Source organism: Mustela nivalis (assembly GCF_964662115.1).
Source record: "Mustela nivalis genome assembly, chromosome: 2".
Taxonomy (NCBI): Eukaryota; Metazoa; Chordata; class Mammalia; order Carnivora; family Mustelidae; genus Mustela; species Mustela nivalis.
In genome coordinates, this window is record NC_139021.1 from 98,407,081 (window position 1) to 98,430,289 (window position 23,209).

The 23,209-nt window shown below is 49.4% G+C and overlaps 1 protein-coding gene across 4 annotated transcripts in view; it reads right to left on the minus strand.

Moving 5' to 3' along the window:
- Positions 1-1,789: 1,789 nt before the first annotated feature.
- Positions 1,790-23,209, minus strand: part of TARBP1 (tRNA guanosine 2 -O-methyltransferase TARBP1) — an 85,326-nt gene continuing 63,906 nt past the window's right edge. For all 4 annotated transcript variants that reach the window (XM_082720702.1, XM_082720701.1, XM_082720700.1 and 1 more), the window contains exons 23-30: positions 21,262-21,348; positions 12,922-13,118; positions 9,178-9,259; positions 7,088-7,259; positions 3,687-3,878; positions 3,380-3,504; positions 2,476-2,612; positions 1,790-2,151 (exon numbers count right to left, since the gene is read on the minus strand). In XM_082720702.1, the coding sequence (XP_082576828.1) occupies positions 1,983-2,151; positions 2,476-2,612; positions 3,380-3,504; positions 3,687-3,878; positions 7,088-7,259; positions 9,178-9,259; positions 12,922-13,118; positions 21,262-21,348 (1,161 nt within the window). In that variant the 3' untranslated portion in view covers positions 1,790-1,982. The remainder of the gene's footprint in view (positions 2,152-2,475; positions 2,613-3,379; positions 3,505-3,686; positions 3,879-7,087; positions 7,260-9,177; positions 9,260-12,921; positions 13,119-21,261; positions 21,349-23,209) is intronic.

Consider the following 23,209-nt stretch of genomic DNA (forward strand, 5'->3'; position numbering starts at 1 on the left):
TGCTCCCTGCAGAACTGTTGGGTTCCAGAACTGGAGTGGGGAAAATGAAAGCGCCTGGAGCACCCAGAGCTGCCAGAGAGAAAGGACGTTCTAAAAGAGAAATGGAAGAATGGGAGCAGGTCGGAAGGACACGAGCCAACCCTCCACACTGATCTGAACAAATGAGTCAATCCGGGACTGGTGTTCCTTACAGAAGAATCTTGAGTCACAAATGGAGAAGTGAGGGAAACAGACCGTCACCGTGAGCACACTGCCGAGGACTAGACTGAGTGGGCAACATGCTCAACAGAAAGTTCCCGCAGAGCCTTCAAGTCGCTCTCCCACAATACTTACTAATTACCGTTGCAGTTTCAACAGCTGCCCCCCGTGTCTGGTCATCCTCCCTCCAAGAGGTGAAGCTTATATTCTACCTGGAGTGTGGGCAAGGCGTAGTGACCCAGCTTCTCACAGACAGAGCACGGAGAACGAAAAGCAGAACTTCACTGAGAAGAACGAGGTGAACGGTGCCTTTGAGACAATCGGGAGTAGCTCACACTGAGATGTGATGACAAGGGTGCGCGTCAGCACTGTGGGGTCCTCCCAAAAATCCAGCTCTCATCCCGATCACGAGAAAACACCAGACAAACCCAGATCATGAGACGTTCACAAAATACCTATCCAGTACTTCCCAAAAGTGTCAAAGTCAGCAAAGACAAGGAAAGACTGAGACGCTGTCAGAGATCATAAGAGACTGAGGAGACCTGACCACCTAACGTGATGCAGCATCCTGGAACAGAACGAGAAATCCCAGTGGAGGTCAGAGTGGTGGTCTGCAGCTTAGCGAACAGCACCGTTACCAATGTTCATTTCCTAGTTCTGCTATGGGTCCACGGTTCTGTAAGATCCTAACTGGAGGGGTTTGGGGGCAGACTATGCACTATCTTTGCAACTCTTCTGCAGAACAAAAACTATTAAAGCTACAGAAGAAAAAAAATACTGGCAACAGATTCTGAAATTCAAGTATTATTATCATATTTTTTAAAGATTTCATTTATTCACTTGAGAGAGAGAACATGAGAAGGGAGAGGGTCAGAGGGAGAAGCAGACTCCCTGCCAAGCAGGGAGCCTGATGCGGGACCAGATCCTGGGACTCCAGGATCATGACCTGAGCCGAAGGCAGTCGCCCAACCAACTGAGCCACCCAGGCGCCCTTAAATTCAAGTATTATTAAAAAGGACCCACACATGATTGAAGTTCATTGCTAGAAGGGGATAAATGGTCCCCATTCAATACTGAAGTCTTCTCAATATCAAACAAAAACATCCTCAGGACAACAGAAACAGTAAATTAGACTGACTCGGCTCCATTCTTCCTCTTGGTGATGACACGTAAGAATAATTCACTGTCTTTGGGTTGATGTTGACGTCTTTCAGAATACAGACCATTACTAACCTTATCTGAACTCTCTGAGCAAAGGGAGTGTAGGGAAGTTTTCCAAAAACTTCATATGAATGATAATGGCCTATTCCGTGGTTTTAAAAGGAAATTCAAACCTATTATTTGAGCATCGTGGAAAGGGAAGCTCGCTCAACAGCTGGCCAGGTGGGTCTCCTCTCCCCTTGGGCAGGACCTCTGCTTCCACCCCACCACGGCTCCTGGAAAGGGAAGTGTGTGGTGTTGGCAGGTGACAGCTGCTGAAATTCTGCCTTACTCCTGTCACGGTCCACATTTCTGAAAGAAATTCTCTTCTTAAAATACACTGTTTTATTTCCACAACTGCTTAAAATATTTTATTAAAGAAGCAATGCAATTTAGCTAAAAATATTTATTTAAGGGGTAAACATAGTCATATATTTAAGGCACATGAAAAAGTTTTGGCATTAATTTGGCAAGAAAAAGGAATACAAATTATCCTGGTAAATTTTTGAGTTGATTTCATTAGTACAGTTTTTAAAACAAGGTTTCAAGAGCACCGATAACTGATCTCAGATAAGGCACAAAGTTCATGACTCGGCACCCCCATGCCGGAGCAGCTGCTGTCTGGTGTACTCCCAGATGAGCAGAGCCCCACTCACATGGACGTTCAGCGAGCGGATAATGCCTTGCTGAGGAATTTCCACACAAACATCCAATTGTTGGATTAGATTTGCCGGAATTCCCTCACGTTCATTTCTGGTGAAGAAAAATGGAAAAAGAAAGGTTAGTTTTCTTGTAATAAACACATTTTTTCCTCTCCGATATCCTGAATGTCCCTCAGTCAGGTTAACAAAATAAAAAGTGAAGTCTGTGGCACCAGGGAAATAAGTAACACAGATTTATGGGTCAATCTGGGTTCACCCGATCATCCCAAAGAGGTGAAATAAAACAAAACCTAGGGGTTTTTCCATATACATTACAAGTCAAAACCCTTTAGGTGGGTGTAACGTCAGGAGTGTCGGTGAACTGTTAGATTTCCTAAAGTTTTTTCTAGGCTGAGACTCAAACGAATCTTCTCACCCCAACAAGAGCAGAGATCTCTCCGGAAAGCTGTACTGAGTCAGGTCTACACTCTTCGCAGTTTGTTCTACACCAATGACAGTGTAACCTTCTGTTTTTTTCTGTTGCAGAAAATCGATGAGCTGAGGTGGTTTTACCTTAAAGTGAGTTTAACAAGAGCAGAATAATAAATTATTCATTTACAGCCTTACTTGGAGTAAAATCAGTTTCAAAAAAACTTCTATGAGACTAATAAGTCTTTTTAGAAGGAATAGGAATTATAATTATAGCTGGGTGGCTCAGTCATTAAGCATCTGCCTTCAGCTCAGCTCATGATCTCAGGGTCCTGGGATCAAGCCCGACATCAGCAGGAAGCCTGCTTCTCCCTTTCCCACTCCCCCTGCTTGTGTTACCTCCCTTGCTCTTTCTGTCAAGTAAATAAGTAAAATCTTTAAGAAATAAAAAATTTAAGAAGAAAAAACCTCCCCAACATCAAATATATTTATTAAAAGTATTCCTGAGTTGCAACCGGATATATTTTACAGAAAAGAATTCTGGGGGTGCCTGGGTGGCTCAGTCGGTTAAGCGTCTGCCTTCAGCTCAGGTCATGATCCCAGGGTCCTGGGATGGAGCCCCATTCTGGGCTTCCTGCTCAGTGAGGAGTCTGATTCTCCCTCTCTTGCTCCCATTGGTTCTCTCAATCTCTCTCAAATAAATAAATAAAATCTTAAAAAAAAAAAATTCCAAAAATACAACAAAGTGAAAGATAATAAAAGGAATGGGGGAACAGGGAGGGTATATTTTACTTTGAGTGTTAGTTTAAGCTACAATATAAAGTAGTGCAAAAGGACTAATACTTGAAGACAGAGAACCACAGAAGATTTCAGCAAATCAGCGTTTTATTAACAAATTACTTTCTACTCACTTCCACTAAAGGCAGCCACTGCTCTGCGGAGACGCTGAGGCCTTGGAACTGCTTGTCTCCGACGCACTGCAGGCTGCCCAGCACGAGGGCCGAGGCCCCGAACACCTCGCAGGTCCGGCACAGTCCTGCGCGCGAAGGACAATGGTTCCTGGTGGCAGTCCTCCCCCGGGCTCTCTTTGGCCACGGATCCCCCTGATGCTCCCCAGCAGGGTTAAACGAGCAAATTGGGCAAAATGGCAATGGACTCAATACAAGTTTTTAGGATCTACAGATTTTAAGCAAGCCCCCTGGAAAACTGTAATTTTACCTCCTAAATTAGTTGGTTTATCAATGAGCGAGGCCACTACAATCAGTCTGCTAATTGACTTTCCAAGCTTGGCAACTCGATCCTGAAATACTAGCTCCAGATCTAAATCTGGAGCATTATTTTTCCAGGGGATAATCTTCTTCTGAACATCCGTCCACTCAGACTGGCTATCTGCTTCGCCCAAGTGAGAACCTGAGAAGGAAAAGGAAATAATCCCATATATGAAAATCTATTTATTTATTCACATACACACAGAGTTAAGAGTTAAAAATGACAGTTCAGAATGAGATTCATTAACAGAAAAACTGGACTTGAATTCAGACATGACTGCTATTTTCAAAAGTAATTAAAATGTTTTTTTAAAGATTTTATTTATTCACTTGACAGCGAGAGCATGAGCAGGGGGGAGCAGCAGGGAGAGGGAGAAGCAGGCTCCCCACTGAGCAAGGAGCCTGATGCAGAGCTTGATCCCAGGGCCCTGAAATCATGACCCGAGCTGAAGGCAGACACTCAACCGACTGAGCCATGCAAACGCCCCTTCAATAGTAATTTTAAATTTCCAAATTCAACTCTAACAACTAATATACTACAACATTTCATGAAAACAGAGTATGTGCTTTTGTCTGCATTTTAGCATATCCAAAACGGGAAGCATCTCAGACCTAGTTTGGTATGATTTTAGCATTTTTTTCTTAAAGGTCCATAAAGTAATGGTGTATCTTATACACAACAGTGTATTCCTGAAAACAAACATACACAGTCTTTATCCTAAATTATTTTACAGGTACTTAGGGGAATTTCCCTCAAATGAGTAATATGTGTAAGACTGATGAATCAGACTTGTACCCCTGAAACAACACATTTTATGTTAAAAATAAAATAAAATGATCAACTGATAGTTAGAAAAATGATGATGCTCTCTGAGGCAATTATCCCTTAACCAATGCTACGAGTGTGCAGAATGTTATTAACCTGTCTGATGCAGCATTCTGATCTGTAGCACAGGACCGAGACTACCCTTCCAGGCTGTTCCTCAACGGCTCTACCCCAGACTGCTGACTGAGCCGCTGGGGAGCACAGAGCTTACCTGGACAGACAAGACATGCAAATACCAGAACACGGGGCTGTAGCGAGGGATTCCATGTCTGTGGGAGGGAGGGACGGGCAGAGAGACCCAGGAAGGCTCAGGGAGGAGTGTGCAAACAGCTTGTGTGGGAGGGCAGTGCAGACCGTAGGGACAGGTGTGCATGTGCACAGGGCATAGGAGGACCATGACCCGGGCAGTGGCAGAACTCTGCTGTAGCTCACAGTGTGCCGCGGATGGAACGTGATGGTCCAGAACATAAAAAGATCATAAAAGACTTGTATGGAATGATAAAGAACTTACTCTGCAGGTAGGAGCCATTAAAGGGTTTTAAAAAGGGGGATAACAGCGCTGGTTTTGTGTTTTAGGAAAAACCCTCGTCAAAGTGAGGTGAGGATAAGTTGGGGCCTTTGTGCCAGTCCCAGCAAAGACAAAGACAGTCGAAATTAAGTCCAGGCAAGAGCAGAAGCAGGCAGATCTGGGAGGCAGAATCACCCCAATTTGGTGACATGAATACAGCACAGGAGAATGACTTCTCTGGTGACCGAGTGGCACCACTGACGGAAGGGGTTATAGAGGAGGCAAGTGTGGGCAGCAAGGGAAATCCAGTTCAAATATGTTGAATTTCAAGAGTTTCTGGGTATCTGTGCAATGTCCAGCAGGCTCAGGAAAGAGGCCAGAGAGAAAGATGAGAAGTTACATTATGTAGGTGGTGGTTTCAAGTTGGGGAAATGAACACAAAAGCTCAGGGACAGCACACAGAATGAGGAAACCAGGCCAGTGAAAACATCCAGGGGATACTAACGCTGAAGTCTTCCCATAAAGACAGCACTGCAACACTCCCTCCTTTTTCCACCAAACAAAACAGAGACCCCCTCAGCCTTTTCCCCACCCGAGAGACATCTGTTTCTCAGCTCCGCTCTGTGACCCAACGCAAACCAGCTGCCCATGTGTGCTGTCGTCCTCTCTCCTCGGTCTCTGCTCAGCCCGCCCCACTGGGGCCGTCCCCACCACACTGATGAAGCAGCTTGGTCACCACCTTCAGTCCCCGGATCTCCTTGTTTGAGGTCCTCTGTTTTGGGAAAGCTCTCCCTCCGGATATTCGCTCAACTGCTCTCGCTTCACCGAGGTCCTACTCAGTGTCGGCTCCTGAGAAAGTGCTCTTTGATCCTCGGTCACTACCTCCATCCCGCTTTGTGTCTATGGTACCTCCTGTGCAGAAATGAGTATAAGCTGCCTAAGGGCAGGGACTTGGCCTTCTGTTAGCACAGAGGAGGCAAGAAGTCTTGACTGAAGGAATAAATAAATTTAAGGTGATTATGTCTTAAAATGTATTAGTGAACCATCCAGAGTATTTGATTTAAAAAAGGCACTTTTCCAGAACTTTCCTCTACACACACTGAATTAGAATCTAAGTATGTGTGGGGAGGGGGGGGGAACCAAGTATCTCTACTTTACACAAGTTGTCCAAAGAATTCTTGAAAACATTACAATTTCAGAGCACTACCAGTATACAGGACAAAGACGAACTCCTAAAGAGGAGACAGGTCAGATGGAGGAGGAAAATCAGGACAGCAAGAAGCTAGATGAATGTGCCATGCAGGGCAGGTGTGCTTAGAGAAGAGCGCCCACTTGGGCTCTATGAAGGAGACAAAGACCGTTTCTGATTTTCTGAAAGATTCTCGGTGGTTCTGGGTCAGGGAGAGCCAGAACGAGGACCAAAGGAGTGGCCGCGGCGAGGAGAATGGGAGCCCGCTGCTCCACAACCATTAACACTCGCTGTGGTTTCCAGAACGGGCGGGAGACCCGGTCCTTGGTTTTCCAGGGGTCACTGGATTGTGCGGGGGATGGGGAGGAGGCGAGCAGCTGACAGAAATGTGGGTCCTTCAGAAAGGCGAAGGGGAGCAATGCCACAGAAGGTGCAGAAACAGGAGAAAGAAGGCCGAACAGACGAGCAGGTCCCACCAGACCCGCGGGGGACGAGAATCGAAAGCTCTGCTTTACTCCTAAATGGGCCAAGACATGAGATTTCATAATCGGACCCTTTTTAATTAACAGTAATATTTCAAGGAAAAGCGAAGTTACTAGCTTTATGTAATAAAGCAGATTAGGCTCTCCTTGGCTTTTTATAGTGAAGCCAAGCAATTAAAAATACCAAAGTTATAGCACCATTTTTCACAGTCTTTCCTCTAAGTGGAGGAGGAACAGACTTCAGCACATCAGTGAGAAGTGGTACGATCACCTCTCTGTTTTCAAGGACTGAAACGAGTAAGGCTAACCAAGTTAACAAGGGGAGAAAAAGGAAACACTTCTTTACCTACGTCCTGCTGAGCCCAGTCACCCGGCTTCAATTCACAGAGGTGAGTCGGTGAAAGGTACCACTGAAATCCTGCATCTGAGGGGATGTCTGTGAATCTGGTAAATTTACCAATGGCAATCCATTCGTCTTCAACCAGGCCTGAAAGGCGTGGAAGGTTGTAAAATATGGTCTGAAAAGAGAATTGTAAAATTTAAATTTTTTCCTCTTAAAAATAACAAAGAAATACATGGTAACATGTTTAAAGTACAACTTATTTACTCTTACTGATCTATTCTCCCAAACTATCACAGTGGCCATCTTATATACGTTCATTTATATCTGGGAGGAACTGTCTGTCCACATTTCTCATCTTTTCTAAGCCATCGGGAGGTTAACTTAGGAAATGCTTGAGGGCAGGCAGATCTACTTGGGTGTTTCTCACCGTATGTAATAAACCACCGCACTCCTGAGAAAAACAAGAAGTGTTTTAGGACTGATCAATGTTAGCATCAGGCAACACTTATCAGTGCCCTTTGCTGAAAACCGAACTCCTCCACAGACAATCAAGGTTCAGTTCTTCTGATGTCAAATCTTTCCTCTGGCTACCATTAGACAAATTTGAATCTGAACGTTGTCTCAACTGTGTATTAGCTGTGATGTCAGCCAGACCACTTAGCCTCCCTTGGCTTCAACCTCCTCATTGGTTAAGAGGATAGGATCAGGTTAAAGAGCCCCTTGAGGCTGTGTAAACCAGAGTGTGATGCCGCTGGGCATGGTAACCGCCCAGTTACTATGCAGGCAATCCTGGCCTTTTCTTGCCTACAAACCAAAATGGAACCAGAGAGGAAGTCAGCGCAGGTGAAAAGGCGCTCACAGAACAGAAGCACAAGTAACAGGCGATTTAAAAACGACACAGAAAACGCGTGATGAGGCACATGTCCTCCCAATGGCCTCGGCAGTAAAGACTGGCTTTGTGTACACGGGCTCCACGTGACGACCGGCACGCGATGCGGACGGGGCCGGAACGGCCCGGTGCAAATGCAGAGCAAGGCAGGGTCCTCCCAGGCCGTCACGCTACCACCACGTGCAGCCACAGCTCCTGTCGCTGATGGAGGAGGAAACACCCCGAAGGGGGACGTGCGGCGTCGGGGACAGAGATGAAGCCAAAGGGGAAGAACGGACTTAGTTCTGCTGCAGGACGGAACAGGAGGGGCTGACCTGACCCTAGAGATCTATTCCGAGGCCTTCAGAAAGGTGCCCAACAATGCATTCCGGGTGCAGAAGAAGACAACTGAGCGCGTTAAAATACCTGAAAAATAAAATCCTGCATTTTTCCAGTAAAGCAACACGAGTGCACAGAAGCTCCACAGAGCGCAGGACCTTCTGTAGCAAATACCTCACAATACAAGACTGATATTCTTTTAAAAGGCCAGTTTCTGAGTAACTGACCCCCCCGGATCGCGCCTGCACGGCAGGCTAAAGTTCCTGTGGAAAGGTCCCAGGTCATGTGTTTTAAATGCAAAGGCAGAACCTTACATTTAGAATCTAAAAAGAAAGAAAGTGATACGATTCACACAATCCTAATAATTGGTATATTAATTTTCATGCTAATTGTACTAAACATGTTTATGGTTCTTAAAATTACACGAACACCCTGGGCTATGAGGTGCTGGTGTGCCATGACCTACAAGATTCTCTCGTCGCCCAGAACCGAAACACTGCCAGTATCAAAAGAACAAATCGTTTCGCTTTCGTTAGCAACGGGCTTCATTACGACAAAATCTCCCCTGCACAAATGTTCTCACTCACTCCCTTTTAATGTCAGAACAGATTTCTGTTTAGAGTTAAATACTCCCCCTTCCAGGGTTTACGAGCCAGACGGCCTGAGAAACAGAAAGTGACAATGACTCGCCCATTTCCACCCTTTATGAGGGAAACGCAAGTCGTTGCACGAAGGAACAAAATTAAACTTAGAACTTTACAATGTGAAGGTGATGTTGTAAGAGGAAAAAAATCGCTTAATTGTAATTTTCCAAGAACTGTGGCAGAAAGGAGGCGCTGGGATTAAAGACAGAGTCAAGAATTTACAAAGGACACTCTCCACTCACCTCCAGACAGTAATCCCGAACTGGGTGGAAACTGGCAAAAAAGAAATGCTCTTGGATGCGCTGCCAATTCTTCTTGGCGTTCCTGAGGGTGAAACGTATGGTATGAGGTACAGACAAGTGAGATGACACGGAATCAATTAGATAATCACATAAAGGTACTGCAGAGTTTGGAAGGAATGGAAAATTTTGTGAATTTTATCTGAAGACTTATACACCCTTCCCTCCAAGATCAACATACTTTAAAAATGGACACTGAATTTGACATTTCGAATGCAAGTCCAAGACAATGAGAGGACTGTTTCACAGCTGGACAACGAGGAGCAAACCCTCCAGCAGATGGTGCAGAGGCCGGTGCTCTGTCAGAGGCGATGGGAAGCAGACAGGCCATCCGCGGGCACCGACGGCCTGCGGGACGGACGGCTTCCAGGCTCAGGGAGAAAGCATTCTGAAAGGGCACATGTAAGACATCTGGCATGGAGTCTTCAGGTTTCCATCCAGCAGTAAACACCTATTCTTCTCCGAAGATCCATGACACACGGCCCAACTAAACCAGCATTCCCAAACCAGAGCAGGCTGTGAAGTCCCAACACACCTGCCACTAAAAAGCAAAGGCTGTAGGGATGAAAACTACAGAACAACACTGGCAGGTGTCAGTTTAAAATCAAGATCAACAGCCCAAAGCAAAGTAGCAATTTTGGGGCATTTTCCTACAAGACAGTTCTCCCATGATGGCCGCTGAGCCTCCCTTACCCGTCAGCGCCCCCCTACTCTGTGCCTGACCGTGGAGCCTCCGCAGCACTGTGGTGAGGAAGGGAGCCTTCACCTCTGGCGCCTCCTACCACCTACCCGCCTGTCCCCTTGCCACAGGGGTCTCTGTTCAAGGGACACACCCGGTACCCAGCGTGTGCTCTGGATCCCGCTCCCTGAACTGTCCCCGCGCTGCTCCAGAGCCTGCTCAAAGGGCCATCTGTCCCATCTGACAAAGGAAGCCATGTGCGACAGCGCCCGACAGTGCCTTCGGGTCGGCGTGAGAGGGAGAGCAAGGGAGCAGCAGGCGGTTGTGGAAGAAAACCCCTCAGGAGAGAAACCCCTCTGGGCGCAGGAGGGACGGGGACCGGGGGCAGGAGACGGTCTGGCCTGGGTCTGACACCCTTCTGTGCCGCCCGACTTCCTAGCCGGGAACCCTGAGGGAAAACAACGGATGTGACCAAATGAAAGCAAAGCCTCCTCAGACAACACATCCACAACCTTCTTGCTGACCATCTCGGAGGAGGTTTGGAGAGAATTATCTATGACTTGCCTGTGTTTTACCTTCTTCATCAGCGTTTTTTTTTTTTTTTTTAAACTAAAGACATGAAGTATTTCATAGATTCAGGTACAGAAAAGACATGAACAGACAGCAATGAGCCCATCCCCGGACTGAACAGTGGCATATCGTCCCACCACTTCTAAGCCATGTTAATTTGTGTCGGCCCCACCAGCGAGGCTGCTGACTGGGCTCTCGCTAAATCCAGTGGGTGCTTTTAGGCTCTCATTTCACTTCCTTAAACCCGTCTGTTTCTCTGCACCCCACTCATGTAACACACGATTTTCTCCCATTATCTACGGCCAGCCTCTGATCTGCTCCTCCTACTTTAAAAAAATGGCAAAAGCAAACCAGGTGAGGTCATTCCTGAGTTTAAACCATTCGCTCCCCAGGAGCCTAAGCCCCCTGGTGTCCCACTGCCCACACTCACGGCTCTCGGGCCAGACCAGCCCCATTCAGTCGCACACGCCTGCCTCGGCGCTGCCCAGAGATCACCGTCCCCACACCTTGTCTGCCTCCTTCCCACCGTCCTTTATAGGGTACTCACAGGTTCTGTTACTTAGAAAAGAGTGTGCACTTTCTCACCACAATCTTTACTTTCCCACTGGAGGACCTGCCACGATCTAAGTTACTTTACTGGGGGACTTTTTACGTGCTGTCCTGTTCAAGCGATCGGAAGCCACACGAGGCCAGGGCATCCACGGGGCCTGCCGCGGAGGACCCAGGACTCAGCCTGCACAGAACGATTCTGCCGTGTGTTCGAAGAGCAGCGATGGTCTAATGCCCGGGGTCCTTTTTTTTTTTTTTACTGGGTATGTCTCCTACCCGGTACTAGGATTTTAGAAGTAATGGTATTGCGTAAAAGAGTGTTTTACTGCTTAATAAAAAAGGAGCCAAACCAACTGTCTTCAGAAATCAACACAGAGCAACCAAGGAACTTTGAATAGCATCAACCACCAACCAAAACACTGCAACACCAAACAAATCACGGTTTATGCACCGAGCAAACCATAAACTGACAACGCCTCTTCGCGTGTCAAATTGATTCAATTCCCCCATACGTCCTTCCACTGAGGGGCTGCAGTGTGTACATACCCACCCACCAAGGAGCAAGAGGTTGTTCAGGGGTGCCCGACAAGATCAGGAACTCCAGCTGCCGGAACATACCTGGAAGGGTGGGGATTCTAGGCACTGCCACGGTGAGCAACTAATTTTAATGATTAGCTGGGGCCAGAGCTTGGGTTGGCTTTCTAAACACCCAGCCGTGCACAATGCATCAGAGGCGTCCAGCCCCTTCCTCTGCACTTGTGTCCCTCCCCTGTAATCTATCCTATGTCCCCCACCTAACTCTCCTCTTTGATTTTTCTCTGTTGTAGCCCATGTAGTTATATTTTAGTATCTATATTTGCTGAATTGAGGCTCTTCCTCCTGAACCACCAAAACCTCTTCATTTAGGTGACTACCCAGTCACCTAAATGCCTCTTTTCAACTGATGTGTTCAAAGTAGAAGCAGGCAGAAGGGCTAGAAGGTAGTAGTTGTGGCCACGGAATCCTCCATCCCAACCCCACACAAAGCTTCATAAGGATTCACAGTCTCATTTACGCCACCTGTTACCTTGATGGTCAAGCAGAGACCCTCTAGGTTACTGGTTTCCCAAACACTATTTTGTACGCTTCATACACTGCTTCTCACCTTTATCTGTTTATAAAAATTAGTGAGTGCTTTGAGGGTCTGAAAGGAACCTCTTATATTGATGGGCAGTGTCTGGGTCTCTGAAAATTATAAAAATCTGGGCATTCCTGGATAGTGGTCATCAATAATAATAATAAAGAAGTAAAACAAGAGCAACTCCCTGAGAGCCGGGGAAATCAGCTGATACCTGCAGATACTAGGAGATGCTGCCTGCCCTTGTGCGGCGGGAGCAGGGCCGGGGGAGCACAGGGAGCCCAGCAGCCTTCCCTGCTCCGTCCGCAGCACAGCAGCGCACCTGCTCAACGGCGAGCATCTGTGTGGGACTCGCTCTGGGAAATAAAGACAGTCTCTAAGAAAAGGAAAAGAAAAAAGCTTCCGTCCTTAATTAGCCCAGCCGTGGGGCTGAGAGCATGTCTTTAAAGCCAGACCCTTCTGCTCCTCGGCACCTCTTTGACAAGAGAGGACGGTAACCGTCAGCCATATGAAGACAGCTATCTGAAGGTGTGTACAAGATTATTTACAGAACAAGGACCAAGGATAAGAAAGCAAAGAAGGTGGTGAGGGAGCTGACCACATTAGAGCCGTCAGGAAACCACACAGCAAAGAGCGCCCTGCTCCCACGGGGCCTGGTCCGAGCTCTGCTGTCAGAGCACGACGGAATAATGGGAAGCTAACGAGGTCGAGGCCCCTGTCCATCCCCTCTTGTGCTGCTGGAAGGAAGGGGAAGCGTGTGAGCTTTGCTTACCCTGTTCCGGGCATGTTTTCCACTTGGTTGAGACTGGATTCAATGACAGACGTCAACGCCTCAAGTTCTTCCACGCGCAGCGCCTTACACATGCTCCAGACCTTCTTCAGGGCAGCCAAGGCATACAGTCGGATGCTGAAGTTGTGACTGAAACACCACTGCAGTACGGTGATAAGGGCTTGCTTCAGGACTGGTTTCTGGAAGGAAAGTGGGAAAAGTCTTCACATGGGCACGTGGACCATGCCACCGAGTGGACAGGAGCCCAGCTGCTCTCACGGGCTCTGCAGGAGCAGGGCTCCTCCTTCCTTCTCAGACCCAGGTGCGCTGGCATGAGCGATTTCCTGGAGGAAGAAAGATGCTCCCAGCTCCTTCGCTTCCATTTCCGAGGTGGCTGTGGTCCATGTTCCCCTCACAGCCGCGCCTGGGCTAGTGGACGGAGCCCCTCCATGCTAGCCGCCACGCAACCACAGTGTGCGAACAGCCCCCCAGGCTGTACACGTCACGAGTGTTCTCCCAGCCCCCACTGCTGGTGCACGTCCAACCGCTTCTAAAGCAGGGCCCTCCGACAGGGCTGTTTTCCTCCGGGTCTTTGTGGACAACAGTTTCCCTCATGATGCTCTTGGCCCCGCCAAGCGCTGAGCAGTGGCAGGAAAATTTAGAAATGGGGAGGAAAATAATAATAGTTTAAACTTCCCTGTGAATTCACAGGCTGTCCCATCTTCATAGCCTGCAGATTTCAGGCAGCAATGGTCTGACTTCCAGAACCACACAGGCCACAGACAGTGAAAGGCAAAGGAAGTGACACAGATCAACGAGCAAACCAGACAGACGGAAACTTAATAAAACGTCAGGAGCTCCCTTGATGTTCATGCCTAACGGCCCATCTGCAAACGTCTGAGGGGCTGCACCTCGCCGACAGTGCTGCGGTTTCCACTGACTAAAAACCACTGAGCTCATGGAAGACTTGACCAATACCCTGCACGCATTTCAATCTCCCCAAGCCTCTGTGAGGACAAAATACAGACATGCAGGATCCTATTTAGTCCTTTATTCAAAATACAGTCAACATTCATCCAAGGTCGCTGCACTGTCAGCATCCCAAGGACACCAGGAGGAGACACACGTGTCACCGTCACAAACACACGACCATGCCCGCGTAAGGAGAACCTTGAACCAACACCGGAGCATGCGAAGCTCGGCCAGAGGCAGGAACTAGGCAGGTGAGGCCCAGCAAAAAGGCTACGGAGGAAGAACAACTTTCAAGAAGGAAGCAAGGAAGGCTGAGGGGCATACCAGATGCGGATCTGGGAAAATGCGGATTTACTTGGCCAGAAGGAAGACAGAAATGTCAGGTGGCGAAGGAAAGTGGCAACTTCTGAGTGATACACGAGTAAGTACTTACTTGTATTTTAAAAGCTGGAAACCAAGACAGGTTATTCAGAACACCTGAAACACCATGAGAAGAGGATTTAAAAAGAGGAGGCAAAGAGTATTATTACTAATATTTTATAGTTTAATTTTATATTTTACAATTTTATGAGGCACATGTGAGAGCAGCTAAACATACATCCCATCGACAGTGTTAGTCACAGGCCACAAGTGCCGTGTAGGTTGTCTGTAATACACACAGCTCCACAAGGACTGGGTGAAGATGAGGCAAACCAGACAGTGTCAGTGAAAGGATGGCCATCCCAAACATGACCCGTTCAAAACTGAACTCGCGATTTTTCCTATAACCCCCAGGAGGGAGCGAAGGGTACTCACTCCCCTGACCCTCCCCCTGCCCTTACTCCGTGCCAGTTGCTGACTTCCAGGCAGGATGAGCCCACTCACCTGTGGCCCGCACCTGCTGTCCCTTGGCCTGGAAAGTGCCCTGGACCAATGTGTGGTCGCTCACTCCTCACTGCTTTCAGGTATGTGCTCAGGGTCACCTCCTGGAGAAGGTCTGCCCTGAACCTACCTCCCAAAATAGCCATCCTGCCCTAAATACCCCGTTTCTAACTCCTTATTCTGCGTTTTCTACAAACCCTGTGTCACCACCTCGAATGCCTGGGTGGCTTAGGCGGCGAAGCATCTGCCTTCGACTCAGGTCATGATTCTGAGGTCCTGGGATCAAGTCACGTTGGGCTCCCTGCTCAGCGGGGAGCCTGCTTTTCCCTCTGCCCGCTTCTCCTGCTGCTTGTGCTCTCTAATAAATAAAAATCTTAAAAGAAAAACCTGCATCACCACCTAACAGTGTAATGTCTGCTTGTCATCTCTCCCCACACCAGAATGACGGTGGTGACGGTTTTGCTCACTGCAGAATTCCTAGGACCGGAACCATCCACCCGGACACACGGAAGGTGCAGGACTACACTGGAGGGAGGAGGAGGGACGACTGCTCAGACACCCCTCCAGCGGGGCCTGTGCTCAACCACCTGCACACCACACCCCATCTCCCCAAGGACAAGTGCTTCCCTCTCTTCTGAGCAGCTCACGCGGCTCTCCCTGCCTTTCTAAACCTTTCCATGGAGGCCTCAGAGCCCTCCTCCCAGGAGGGTCTCCAACCCCTAACCGTTCTCTCCCACCTGCGAAGCAAGGAGACGGTCTGCGCCCGTTCTGATCCCCAGCATGATTTGGGTCATCATTTCCCTGCCATCAGAGAGACGGCCGCATAGGTCTGCCAGAGCGCAGCCCTTGTCACAGAACCCGTAGCTGTTCTTTCTAAAACCTTTGAAGCAGGTATTCCAACTTTTTAAAAAAGTTATCTACTTATTTTAGGGACGCCTGGGTGGCTTGGTCATCTGCCTTCAGCTAAGGGCATGATCTCCGAGTCCTGGGATCGAGCTCTGCATTGGGTTCCCTGCTCAGCGGGGAGCCTGCTTCTCCCTCACCCACTCCCCCTGCTTGTGTTCCCTCTCTCACTGTCAAATAAATAAATAAATAAATAAAATCTTTAAAAAAAAAGTAAAAACATAAAGTTATCATTTGTTTTGGAGAGGGATGGGAAGGGGCAGAGGAAGAATCCCAAGCAGGCTCCCCACTGAGTGAGGAGCCGGACACACGGCTTGATCTCACGACCCTGAGATCATGACCTGAGCTAAAGTCAAACGACTGAGTCACCGAGGCGCCCCCAGGTATTCCGACTTCTGACCCCAAGCCCCAACCTCAGTCTGTCTCCTCCCCCACCTGTTTCGCTCCTGTGCTCCTCATGGAGCTCGTCCCAGTCGCAGGCTCCCTGCTGCTGGAAACTATGGATAAAGCCCCTTTCCTGACCTCTACGGTCTCCTGGCCATTCTCTCCTTGAAAATATTCTTCCCACGACCTTCAGGAGACCCCGTTCTTCAGGTGGTCCCCTTCGCCCTCCTGCTTTCTTCCTCAATCTCCCCCTCTCCTGGGCCATAGATGCCAGCGCTGCTCTGGGCTCTGTGCCCGGCTCCCTCTTCTGTCCGGCTGCGCTCCCTGCACAGGCTTTCATGGCTTCCGCCAGTCAGGGCCCCCGAGCGGGTGAGCCACAGCGCAGCTACTTCTCTTCTCCCAGCTGAGGTGCGGCAGCGTTTGCTGCAGACGTGCGCAACTGTAGGAGGTCATATCGAGGGCCCCTCCTGCTAGCATGGGGCAAATCACAGCAGGGCATCCCAACCAGGGCACGGTCACGGACACAACCTACGGGTGCAACTGGGGTTTCCCCAGCATTCCTTGACCCCATTTGAGCACAAGGTGTGTCTGTACGGAGTTCTAGACCATTCTATCACATGTGTGGGTTCACAGAGCCAGCATCGCCATCACGAAACTGGACAGTTCCCACACCCGAGGACCCTCCTGTTGTCCTTTCATAACCACCACCCCCCGCCTCCTTCCCACACTCCTCTCCCCGCAGCCACTTTTTATACAACTGGCAGTGCTGTGAAGCCGTCAGAGGTGAGCTGTAGGCATGGAACCCGGTGGGAGTGCAACAGAAATGGTCTTTATCACAGAGTCACCGGAAGCGCGAAGAGACGGGCTCTCGGCTCACAGCTGAGGGCTACACCGCGGAGCCCGCACCCACCACTCTTCTCCCCGACAGCATATGGAGCCTCCTCCATGCATGCCTCCCGTGGCTGGCACAAGCAGAGCAATGAGCTGCGCTCCCAGAGCCAGGACCCTGGGCCCGAGCCCACCCGGTCCCAGAGGAAACAAACAAGCCGGCTTGTCAGCAGAGGCCTGCTTCTGCTTCCAGGTCCGGAGCGAGTGCAGACACCCTGAGCCCCTGGCGACACGGTGTTTCCAAAATAGGCTTCTGTGCTCCAGGCTCGGTAGCAAGAAGGTGTGGTGAACCCTGCATCTCCAGGAGGGGACCAGAGCACCCCAGTTCATCCCATCCGCAGTCCCTCCACGCACCCCAAGCTATGCTAACAGCAGCAGCACTGACCCTCCACACCTGCCCCTTGAGGTTTCAGAGCCGTGGTCCCCAAACTGATGCCTACGTTCAAGTCATGTTTCCCGTCTGGCCCTCTTCCTGAGCCCTAGAGCCCTACGTGCACCTGCTGCCTCCCAGAGCCCTGGGGTTCCCAACGGGTGACAAACCCGTGACCCATCCACTCGTCACCACGCCCTCTGTCTGTTCCTCCCGCTGCCTCCCGCCCAGTGAGAGGCGCCACGGACCCTGGCGGCCCAGGTCACTTCCCTGCTTCCCACCTTCTCGCCACCACTGCCAACCACCGAGCCCTGGCGGTCCTTGCTAGCGCACAGCTGTCACATCCGTCCCTCTGCCGCCTTCACACCACACGCCAGCGCGGCTCATGGGACAGCACGGAGATCACCGCGAGAGCTCCCCAGCGGCTTCCAGTGCCCCATGACTGATCCTACACAGTACACTCACGGCACACAAATCGGACCACGTCACCCTCTGCAGCACCTCCCCCATGCCCTCTGGATAAAGTCCAAATTCCTCACACGGAGCATTTGCTGTGTGTCTTCCCACTGTGGAGCTACTTGCCCAAGTTCACACAGCAAGCAAGAGGGGGCGCTTAGATGGGATCCCAGGTCCCTTAGAGCTAGGACCCCCGACGCACACACTGGGCTAAACCTGCTTTGTAAAGGCCCTTCTGCCCTGGGCCCTGCCCGCCCTGCAGCTCCCGTCCGTCTCCGGCGTCTCCCCGCTCCCACTGAGCCCTGTTCCTCTGCCTGAGGCCTCTGTGCTAAACCCGAAGTCCTCCCTGCGGGCCAAGGTTTGAGATCTCGCCGGTGCCCCGCAGCCCGCTGCACTTCCCCCACTGCACACCCCCAGATGGAGCTGCGTCCTGCTTCCCTGATCTCTGCAGTCCAGGGCAGTGCTCGGTAGAGGAAGCACTAACACCAGCTCGAGTGAGTGACACAGAGGGCTCGGTCCCTGAATCGCACAGGCATAGAGAAGGAAGAAGGACGCTTCTGAGCAGGAGAGAGTAACCTCTGTGTTATTCAGTCCTTACAATGATCCCGTGAGGCAGGTAGTACCCCGTCCGGTTTACAGCAGAGGAAAACCAGAGGAATCAAATCCAAACGCCCACCTTCCCTTTCAAATTTCTCGCCACTTTCGGATAACCTTAATCTTCACTCCACGCTTTACTCGGACTTCCTTATTCTGTACAAATGTCCTTGTCCTGTTCCTAATCCAACCAGGACATGTTACCTCTAGTTCTCGAGTCCCCTCACCCTCCTCCTGGCTGTGACAGTTTCTCAGACTCAGCTTGTTTTCGATGACCTTGTCAGTTCTGAGGAGCAGTAGTCAGGTCGGCTGGGATCTGGGTGATGTTTTTCTCATGTCTAGACTGGGGTTACGGTGTCGGGGAGGGAAACCACGAGGCCATTTCCATCACGTCCTACCAAGGGCACGGGCTATGGCATGACTAAGCGCTCTCGGGGGCTCCCCTTCCTTACTCTGCTCTGAGGAAGGACATCACTAGGGCAGCCCACATTTTAGGACTGTGTGGTTATGTGCCCCCTCCTTGAGGCCAGAGTGACCACATAAATTATTTGGAATTGTGCACAGGTTTGTTGACTTTCCCATTGGTTTATTTAATCATTCACTTAGATCGGTCTAAACTCATGAATATTTATTTAATTGGGTTGTAACTGTATTGTGTTGCTTGTCTCAGCTTTAGCCACTAGGGGGACTCTCGGGGGCTCCTGTGCCCCTTGGCAGATCTGCCCCACGGTACCCTCCATCCTACCCCGCCCTGGCACTTCTTTTCTATTTACCTTGTGTAGTTTCTGCCCTATTTCTAGAATCAGCTGTTTTTTTCCAAGAAGCCCTGGTTCCTTTTAGGAGAGAACGGTATTGGAAAACAGTATCTGGGAGCTAGGTACAGATTACTTGTAAGTACAAAAAATAAAAATAAAAAATCCAGTGTAATTCTCAACAGGAAATATGATTGTTTTATGAATCCTATAGTCAGATATGCTGGGGCTGCCTGCGCTCATAAGCTGTGGCCAGGACTGAGACACCCCGTTCGGGACTGAACCTGTGATGCCATCTCCTATCTGCTAACGAGGTCTAGACACACAGAACAAGATGACAGGACAATACACAACCATGAGCACACTAGAGAACGGTGTTTTCCCTCTGCTTTCAATCTCCATAGACATTTAGTGTTCTGCCCTCGGTCCTGTTTGGTGGTAGTTTTGAATCTTCTCTGACCACTTAGCACGGACCTGTACAAGTGCAAATATTTCCATACTTTGAGGAAAATGGAAAGTTTTGAGTGACTGTTTCCATAAAGTCTTTAAACAAAAACATATTTGTCAGGTAACAACAGACTTTCAGCAGACACTGTGAAGGACTTGGTCAGACTAACGAAGTATACTAGTCTGGTCTGGTCTTAGATCTCTCCATTTAGATTTCTTTTTTTCAGAAGATATTGAAACTGAGATTATTCTATTCCACTAATCAGCATTCCTTCTTTTGGATGCTTTGAAAATAAATAAATCTAAAATGTATAATATACAGTGAGTATAAACAGGGCTGAATGGGAAAATAACCTGCTATTGGGGCACCTGGGTGGCTCAGTCAGTTAAGCGTCCCACTCTTGATTTTGGCTAAGGTCATGATCTCAGGGTTGTGGGATCAGCCCCATGTCGGGCTCTGCACTGAGTGTGGACCCTCCTTGGGATTCTGTCCCTCCCCTATACCCCCAGAACAACTGAGCTCTCTCCCCATCTGATAAATAAATAAATGATAACCTGTTACTTATTCTGGATCTAGTAGAAGCATCTGCTAAGATAAGTTCATTTTCAGAACTTGTCTGAATGGTTGTGAGCTATTTCAGCCAGCCTGACAGAGGACAGTTCCTGATCTCCTTGCCTCTCTGCTCTCTGCAGATGGCAAGCAGATCTCTTTCCTGCACTTAATTAAGACAGGAAGGTAACATGTGATGTTACCTGAGGCTAGAGTTTGCCTGATTTCAGCAGAAGCTGTGAACTCACGCCTTCAGGGAACGGGAACTCTCACACTGCCATCTGGCTGACAGATGCTGTAAGGTGCCCTGTGACTTCAAAACCTCAGGATTTTAGGAGCTAAATTATGGTGGGGGAAAAAGATCTTGGTCTTAGAATTCATGAAATAGGTTAAAAACTAAATTTGACTATTACCACCGTTTAAAGACAAGAACACTTGGACATACTCTAGGAAACCTCACTTCCCCTGTATTTTTCTTTTACTTTCAACACCAAATAGCACTTCTTATCCCGTATATCCGGGTCTCTCCCAGAGTTCACAGCTCAGCACTCTCTCCCTTGTATACTCAGTAAGGAAGAAGCTTGCTCTAAACCTCATGGGCAGGTTTTCCTGAATTCTTAACAGCTCCACCAAAGCGATTAACCAGGATTAGCTATGCTCTCTACTTGCCTGTGGGGTAAACCACTAGGGAGACAGCTTGAAGCCCGAGAAAGAGGGCAGAACTGCGGCCCACAGCACATCAGCCTCCAATTACCCCGCATCTCTTAATACTCAGACCGTCAGCATCTTTGCGCGAGCCCGTGTTCAATAACTACATCAGTCAAAGAGCAGTTAAACGCGACACAGGAGGTCTCACTTAGATCATCTTATGTAACTACTTGTAGAGAGTCAAGAATCTACCACTAGAAGTTGCCCACCGGTCTGTCCACAGATGCAGGATATGCTGAGGCACATACATGTACCTCGGTGTGTGGGGGGTGGTGTTCATGTGGGTTAGTGCTGGCCTGTGGATTTGTGTCTAAGTGCGTGTGCACAGTGAGTGAGTAGTGGGAGGGAAGAGAAGAAGAGGTAAAAATCGTAAGAAATACTCAACATTAAAAAAAAAAAATAGTACAAACATATACAATTCTATATTGTAGGTTTAAACTCTTCTCATTTAAACTCACCTTTTCTGGAATGTTTTGAGTGATGATGTCCAAATGTGACAAAACGGATAAAAATGTACAAATGCTTGTTTTAAGGTTTTCTTCACCCTGAAAAAAAAAAAATCAGATAAATCAAACAGTCACTCAAGGCTTCCTGTGCCACTGTGAGGCCCATGACAGAGCCCCACGTGAGGCGGGCTGTGACGCAGCCCCGGCCTGGGTGGGGACCTGGGATCGCAGACACAGGAGGGAAGTAACTTCCCGTGGCCAAACACCGACACCCCTGTCAGCAGACACCACAAGGCAGGATTAATTTAACTGTGGAGTAAGTGGTACAGCCAAGGGCGTGCTCACCCCGAGGAGGCACGGGCGGCCCAGGGGAGCCCGAAGGAAACAGAACAGGTGAAAAGGGAGTAAGATGCACCAAGAGGGGATGGGAGGGCAGAGACAGGCTCCGAAGTTAGACGGGACCTTGCAGACAACTTTAGAGCCAAGGATGTAAAGCTGTGTAGGTGTTCAGCTGGGATTCAGAGACCTTCCCAATTACAGGGATTTGGAAGAACACATCATTCTAGTGACAATCAACTGAGGAGCCCCAGACAGACCAGAAAGGAAAGAGACTACAGCCACTATCATCCGGAAACCAGTCCAAAGGCTGATCAGATGATTTATTCAGCTACTGAAGGTCTTCTACGTGCCAAGTACTGTGTCAGAAATCGTGGAAAACAAAATTAGATAAGGTTCCTGCCTCCAAGGAGCTTATTCTAATGGGTTGCAACCAAATCCACAATAAGTTAAATTTCCAATTATACCAAGCACTATTATTCACATGCTACAAAAACCTCTAATAAGGGGATCCAAACCACCCTTCCTTTAAGAATTGACACAAAGGATGTGTGGACTGAGATCTAAAGCGAGGGAGACAATTCTGCAGATGAAGAAGATAAAGGCCATTTTAGGTACAGGGTACAGCATGTGCAAATGGCCTGAGCCAGAGGACATGTGAGGAACGTGAAGGCTCAGGAAAGGTCAGACTGCCCCACTGTGGCCTCTGAGCCTCGAGGGACCCCGGCCCCTCCCACCTTGGGAAGCTGGGTCACACCATCTGCTTTGGCCCATGAAACATCAGCACGCAGGACACAGCCAGAGGGTGGGGAAGCACGTGCATACCATGACGTGTCGTCCTGAGATGCTGTTGCTGGGGATCCTGAGGCACCAACACAGAGGTCAGCCGCCCTGCTGGGCACACGCAGAGAGAGCCCGGCCACCACTGCTCCTCCCCCGACTGCCGCTGGGGTGACCAACGCGGAAACCGTAGCCCCAGCAGGCTCCACGCAGTGCAGAACCACCCAGCGGGGCCCACGCAACCCAAAATCGTGAAAAACATTAGAACACCACTTTCTACACTCACGGGTTCTGGACTGTTTGAGCAACAGAAAGTTGAGCCTGGCACAAGAGAGATGTGCAGACAGGGATGGTGGCACACAGAGGGGCTGGCGAGGCCTACCATCACTCGAAACTGGCAGGCCATTCTGAAGACCCTGGGTCTTTATTCCAGAACAGTGTGTGAAGCAAGCGGATAACCTGACCAGACGTTCACTCTGAAAACCCTGCTCTGACTTCTGTGCGGGGAACGGACTGAGATGGAAGCAGGAGTGGACGCAGGTAGTCCGAGGGAGAAGGCCGCAGGGGGAGGTAGGGGCCGGAGAGAGCATGGGAAAAACCCTCAGACGTGGAGGTCATGTGAAGCACGAAAAGCTGTAGGGGGTCCGGGTTGTGTGACTGTGAGGGAGACGGTCCCGCATCTGGGGAGATGAGAAGGCCCCTGGAGTTCTGGATGCTCTAGAGCCATTCCAGGAGGAGGTGTGCCACAGGCCAGCTGGCTTCTGGAAAGGACCCAACAGTAGATATAAACGTGGCTCTACAGGCTGCACGGGCTCCATCGCAGCCGCTGAACTCGGCTGCTCGG